Source organism: Oratosquilla oratoria, chromosome 8 (genome assembly GCF_046742065.1).
Source record: "Oratosquilla oratoria isolate Oo_2021 chromosome 8, ASM4674206v1, whole genome shotgun sequence".
NCBI classification, from domain to species: domain Eukaryota; kingdom Metazoa; phylum Arthropoda; class Malacostraca; order Stomatopoda; family Squillidae; genus Oratosquilla; species Oratosquilla oratoria.
This window is the reverse complement of record NC_134784.1, coordinates 59,647,958-59,655,457: the sequence shown is the minus strand read 5'-3', so window position 1 is coordinate 59,655,457 and position 7,500 is coordinate 59,647,958. Positions and strand designations below refer to the sequence as shown.

The 7,500-nt window shown below is 44.9% G+C and overlaps 1 protein-coding gene across 2 annotated transcripts in view; it reads right to left on the bottom strand.

Annotated features, from left to right (window-relative positions):
* The window catches only part of LOC143027485 (solute carrier family 52, riboflavin transporter, member 3-A-like), a 99,346-nt gene that overhangs the window by 2,698 nt on the left and 89,148 nt on the right, over window positions 1-7,500 (bottom strand). For both annotated transcript variants that reach the window (XM_076188773.1, XM_076188771.1), the window contains exon 3: window positions 5,793-6,773. In XM_076188773.1, coding sequence (XP_076044888.1) covers window positions 5,793-6,773 — 981 coding nt within the window. The remainder of the gene's footprint in view (window positions 1-5,792; window positions 6,774-7,500) is intronic.

The window sequence follows — 7,500 nt, the reverse complement described above, 5'->3', positions numbered from 1 at the left end:
ATTTTCGTACCTGGGAAGCGTATTTACAGAAGATTGTAGATGTGAAAAAGAAATAAAATCAAGGATAGCGATAGCTAAAAGCACGTTTCAAAAAATGAAAGGGGTTTTAACAAACAAGAAAATGTCTACAGATATAAGGAAAAGAACAGTTAAAACATTTATATGGTCAACACTATTATATGGTTCAGAAGCGTGGACAATCAGCAAAAAATTGCAGGAAAACTTAGAAGCAGCAGAAATGTGGTTATGGAGACGAGTATTAAGAGTACCATGGACAGCGAAGAAAACAAATGAAGAAGTATTGAGAGAAATGGAGACAGATGGGGAATTGATGACAACAATAAGGAAAAGACAGTTGCGATTCTTAGGACATATAATGAGGAGGAAAGGGTTGGAAGAGTTGGTGATGACGGGAATGGTGGAGGGAAAGAGAGCAAGAGGAAAGCAGAGGGAGAAGTATATGGACGGGCTGATGAGGGCGATGGGAAAACAAATCAAACCAGCACAGATGTTACAAGTAAATAGGGACCGTGAACGGTGGCGCTCCATGGTTGCACGACGGTAAGGTAAGGTAATATAATAAAAACCATATGATGAATTTATGTGTCATTACTACTGGGTTTATATTCAGCTAGTTGGTGTGTATCAACAGTATAATATCTTCCTCATCTACCTGATCAACATATAAATTGACATGTCATCCCATCTAATAACTCGTCATATTAATATAATCCACCTAATGTGAAAGCATGGAAACATTTTTATAACAACTTTTCTGGCGGTCATATCTCAGATACTGATAATTTGAGGATAAGAAAGGGATACTGAGTAATTTCAGTATTATGTGAACATCATAGTGTAATTTTAAATTTTAACATACATACAGATGGTTTTCTTTAAAGTTTACATTTTCTTTCACCTCTCACTCTCTCCCCTCTGGATTTCCTATGACGTCACGGTGGAGGTGCGCGGAGGGGGGGGGCGCTCAACATACCTTATCGTATTCGTTTTACCTTGGTCCAGAAGACATTTGGTACGGTTTTTCTCTTTCTTAATTTCTCCAATACGTATCTCGACCTTACTCTATCATCCTCAGGAAGGGAGTTTCAAAAGTTGGTGAATACATTGGTTTATATATAGGCCGTACACTGACCAATGGGAGAGGTCAATTACATGTAGCCGGGATCCGTAGCGCTGCGTACGTGGAAGTAGCAACTTTCTTGTGGATTGTGGAAAGGGGTGTTATTGCTTGTGTTATTTGCGTCTACCTCTTGGGAGTGTGGTTGTGGGCATGAGTTGTATGTTGATGGAAGGTTTTCCGATGTAAATGTTCACTGATTCGGCCATCTTAATGCGAAGGAGGTCGTGAGCTTTGTAGATGATTTTAGTGTTTTCATTTAGTGTTTGTCTGGTGATGGTGGTTTTGTGTTCGTTCATCATGTGTCTCTTGATGGCGCCATTCTGGAGGTGGTATGTGAGTCTTTTGGAGAGGGTCATAGAGGTCATGACGATGTATGAGGATGTGCGGTGCTGACAATCACCGACGGGACAATCAAACTTATACACGACGTTGACTTCTTGTAGTGGAGGGGTGGGGAGCTGGCTGTTATTCTTCGTTACCAGGGTGTGTGTTTTAGAGGTTTTGTAGTATACGATTAGGCGTATCTTAGTGTCTAGGTTGTTGGGTCGAATATTACGTGTGATGATATGGCGGAGTGTTCTTTTGTCTTCTTCGTAGTCGGTGTTCATATATCCTTTGTAGTACAAATCCAGTGTTGTTATATTGGAGTTTGTGGGTATTGGTTGATTGGAAAAGGAGTTCATCTTTATTAGCGCAAAAGATTCCCAACCAGTAACTCAACCCTCCCACACGTTCAAAAAACATTCAACCCTCAATTACACCTATGAACACCAACGCAACGACGGCACCCTCCCCTTCCTAGATATACTAGTAGGCCACAGCTTCAGATCGATTCACAACTGAAGTCTACGTCAAAGACACTAACCTCGGTTTCTGTCTTAACGGCAGTAGCGAATGCCCAGAATGCTACAAACAAAGCATCATCTGATCACGTGTGAATCGAGCCTTCTCCCACAGCAGTACATGGACAACTACTAATAACAAACTCCAACGAATAACATCACTACTCGTCAACAACGGCTACCCATAGCACTCCATTGAATCCATCATCAAAAACAAGATGAACTCCTTTATCGCCCAACCAATACCCACAAACACCAATATAACAACACTTGATTTGTACTACAAAGGACATATGAACACCGGCTACGAAGACGAAAGAACACTCCGCCATATCATCACACGTAACATTCGACCCAACAACCCAGACACTAAGATACGCCTAATCGTATACTACAAAACTTCTAAAACACACACCCTGGTAATGAAGAATAACAGTGTATGAATGATGCTGTGATGCATGGAAGGGAGTGGGTGGGGGATGGGGGTGAGGGAGTATGTGTGAATAATGATTTGACAAAACCCGAAGGGATTTCTCCAAGTCTTCTTTTCTGTATGAGGGGACTGAGAGAAGATTCACCGATTAAATGAAGCGGCCTTGCTGTGGATGTGCTGTGTCGTGCTACACTGCTTCTGACCGGGTAGTGGGCGAGATGCAGGGATGACCCGTCATCCAGGAGGAGCCAATATAAGAGGGAGGGAGTGGGGTGAATGGGAGTGTGGAGAGGGAATGGGTGAGAGTGGATTTTATGCCTTTGTTTTTTGGCTACCTCCCTTGTAAGGGGGAAAAACTTTGGTATATATGTATGTGCGTATGTATTATGTATATATATATATATATATATATATATATATATATATAATGTGTGTGTGTGTGTGTGTGTGTGTGTGTGTGTGTGTGTGTGTGTGTGTGTGTGTGTGTGTCTGTGTGTGTGTGTGTGTGTGTGTGTGTGTGTGTGTGTGTGTGTGTGTGTGTGTGTGTGTGTGTGTGTGTGTGTGTGTGTGTGTGTGTGTGTGTGTGTGTGTGTGTGTGTGTGGCAACACAAGATTCATCAAAATAGAAACTAAGTCACACACACAACTAGTTTAGATGCAGGAAGGAACTCATCACGGAAGTGGCTCGTATTTTTCCTCATCGTGGCAACACAAGATTCATCAAAATAGAAACTAAGTCACACACACAAACACACACACACACACACACACACACACACACACACACACACACACACACACACACACACACACACACACACACACACACACACACACACACACACACACACACACACACACACACACACACACACACACACACACACACACACACACACACACACACACACACACACACACACACACACACACACACACACACACACACACACACACACACACACACTCACCTCACTCTCTCTCTCTCTCTCTCTCTCTCTCATAAAACTTTCAACCTGTGTCCCAACAACCTTTCTGGCGACCATAACAACAAGTGAATACCGCGAGGGCTAAGTCTTCCGGAGGCCCGTAACCTATACAACTTACAGCGCTTTTGGGTCATTACACTCGATTGTGAGCGGAATAAAAATTAAGAGATTGGATTGTGGACGTTTTGACAACTGCATAGATTTCGAGTCACATGCCTCTTGCACGTGTCTGTAGGGTGCACGTGATTCACATGCCTACTTACGAGCCAGATCACTTGGGCATTGAGGGCGCCATTGCCATCGTCGTAAGTCTTTCTGTGATCACGATGACAAAGGATTACAAAGGCGGAGCATGCCGACAGGAGACCTTTTCATCCATATCTGGACTTCTTAGAATACCAAGGCTTCAACCACAATATATCAGATATACGGAAATGTATCTTCAATTGTTAATGTATTAGTACAATTATGTTGACAAGAATTACTTTCAATATAAGCGAATTATTATACACGGAAATATATCCATGTATGTAGGAGAGATCCTAGCATGGTTTAGATAGATTTCGACTACTACACCTCCGCTGCACTTGTAAGGAGAAACGTATCTCATTATTCCTCATGAAGTTGTCAATCTTTTCAAACTGACGAGCAGTCACCCAGTTCTTTATAAGCACCTATAGTCTCAAAAATAATGAAGCAATTCAATTGACAATTCAAGGCCACACATTTTTTAATTTGTTGTAGAAACGATTCTGAGCCATGAATTGTGTGACTAACATGTTTTAGAACTACTAGTTACTCGCGGGCATCAGGTTGGGATTATCTTCTTGTTGTTACGTGAACAACTAGTTTAGAAGCATGAAGGAACTCATCACGGAAGTGGCTTGTAGGTTTCCTCATCGTCATGTACATCAACAGGTGTGATTTAAATCTATTTTGATATTTCTTTTCCTTAAAGACGCGAAGCGGGAAAAGAGTAACTACAAATAAACAAAAACACTGAAAAGGATGACGATATTACACACACACACACACGCACGCACACACACACACACACACACACACACACACACACACACACACACACACACACACACACACACACACACACACACACACACACACACCACACACACCACACACACACACACACACACACACACACACACACACACACACACACACACACACACACACACACACACACACACACACACACACACACACACACCCACACCACACACACACACACACACACACACACACACACACACACACACACACACACACACACACACACACACACACACACACACACACACACACACACACACACACACACACACACACACACACACACACACACACACACACACACACACACACACACACACACACACACACACACCACACACACACACACACACACACACACACACACACACACACACACACACACACACACACACACACACACACACACACACACACACACACCCCCCCCCGTCGGGATTATCCAAGCCACGTGACCCAGTGAACATGCGTCTGTCCAACTAATGACTTTTTACCTTTCGTAAACCAGAGCAAGTTGCAAACACATAAACAAGGTTGCAATCTTTCAACCTTTTACGTGCCTGAACTGCCTTTGTCTATCAAACCTAAACCATAGTACGTCTGAACTAAGCAACATCTCTTAGGTTATATGTTCTCTCTCTCTCTCTCTCTCTCTCGCTCTCTCTCTCTCTCTCTCTCTCTCTATATATATATATATATATATATATATATATATATGTATATATATGTATATATATATGTGTATTTATATATATATATATATATATATATATAGAGAGAGAGAGAGAGAGAGAGAGAGAGAATTACGAAACCTAGTACAACTTAAGAGAATTACTCTAATGTTGCATGTCTGAATCGAATTAACCCAGGCTCGGTTTGGTTAGGGCAGGTTAGGTCAAGTCAAGCTGGGTTTGATCTCATCAACTAATAGAATATTGAAAATAATTTACACAGAATTACTATGAATATTCTCATCTCGTATTTCTTCCACATCAAAGTAAGATGCTCTAAACATCTCAAACAGGACTCCCTATACGGTTTGTTACGAGGTCTCTGACTGGTTAGAAATACCCTGTGTTAGTGAATCTACGCGCAAGGGTCATTTAAGAATCAAGACGTTCCTCCGCTTCATTCCACTGAGATTCTTTCCGAATCCTTTTCAGGCTGACTTACCTGGGTAGAGATTCTGTCTCCACTGCTCCCGGTGGCTCCCACTTACCCTGACCCTTCGAACACGTAAGATGAAATAGTTTTAGGTGGACAGAATAATGTAATGAGCACGAACAAAGGGAAAAGAATAAAGGGTGACCTACCACAAGCGCAGATCCTGCGTCGGTGTCGACGAGAGGCGGCGCCGGACTGAGCGCCGCTGTGGCGAGGACGTAGGCCCCGAAGAATGACCCCAGCAACGCCAGGAGCCCCAGCGTCTTCGGCTTGGCCCTCGGCAGCAGCAGCGTCAGGAAAGCTGCCGTTGGGTTGGCTAGGGCGGCCAGAGTGGCCACCAGGTGGTAGGCCACATTCCCGTAGGGGCCACAGGAGTAGGACTGGATAGAGGGGAGGACTCCGTTGGCCAAGAGACACGCCCACCCGAGGATGCCCAGCAGAAAGGCGAAGCTGGTAGTCGACAGCTCGCGGTGTGGCACTACCGGGACATCCTGGACCAATTGCGAGATGGACTTGGAGGATTCCAGAGAGTCCAAGGTGGGCGAAGAGGTCTGGATCACTTCGGGGGCGCTCGAGGACGAGATATTGAGGTCAACCCTCTCTCTTCGGATGCTCCTCAGGTTTTGCAGAAGGGCGAAGGCTAAAGCGCTGATGATCATCATGGCGAAGAGGAAGAAGAAGTAAGTGGTGACGGAGAACCGGGGCTCGAGTTCTTCCGGGACAAGCACCACGTAGGAATCGTTGCCAAAGTCAGTCACGTTCCAGAGGGTCATGTTGACACAATTCGGATTGCCCCCGACGCCTTGTATGAGGGCCACGAGCCCCGGTAGGAGCCCCGACAGGCCTTCCCCCACCAGGTAGGACGGGAGGTACACTCTCCGCCAGACGGCCATGTACGGGAGGAACAGCACGGAGGAGGTGCAGTCGACGAGGGAGAGGAAGAAGACGAGGATAAGGAGGGCGGTTGAGTGATTGGCCCCCGCCACGAAGGAGGTGCGGTCCCAGAAGAGGGTCAGCAGGAGCGAGGCCAAGCTGCCGAGGGCGAGGACGAAGTAGACCGTTGGATCGGGGCGGAGGGATGGGTGAAGTATCTTCAGCAACGTGTAAACCAATGGACCGATATTTGCGATCTGCCGGCGCAGAAGGGAAGGTCAGTTTTGCATCAGTTTGAACCGTAGGCTGGTTTGTGAGTTCCCTTTAGTTCGATGTGAAAACTCACTTGGTAAACAAGTGATATATACATTCAAACTATATTTCAAAGGATTGAAAAGGCGGAGCATGCCGACAGGTGACCTTTTGGTCCATATCTAGGTCGGATGCGAAAAAATATAGTAATGATAAATAGAAAATAATAAATAAAACAAATAAATGCATAGATATAGTTAAATAATAGACAAACAGGTAAATAGTAAATAATAATGAATTGACACATACATACATACATACATACATATACCAAGGCTTTTTCCCCCTTCCAAGGGAGGTAGCCAAAAAGGGAAAAGCATAAAAACACTCCCACCCATTTCATCCCTAAATACACTCCACACCCCTCCCACCCTTCCTCTCATCTGAGCACCTCCTGGATGACGGGTCATCCCTGCACCCCGCCCACCGCCCTGGGTCAGAAGCAGTGTCGCAAGACACAGTACATCCACAGCGGGGCCGCTTCATTTAATCGGCGACCCCCCCTCTCCGTCCCCCTTTGCATATAAGGAGAGGACGGGGAGAAATCCCTTCGGGCTGCGTCAAAATTTACTCACACATACTACCCCACCCCCCACTTCCCCGCCCATTCCTCCTCATGCAGTCACAACATCATCCATATACAACCATTCTCCACTCACCTCTGTCTTCCGC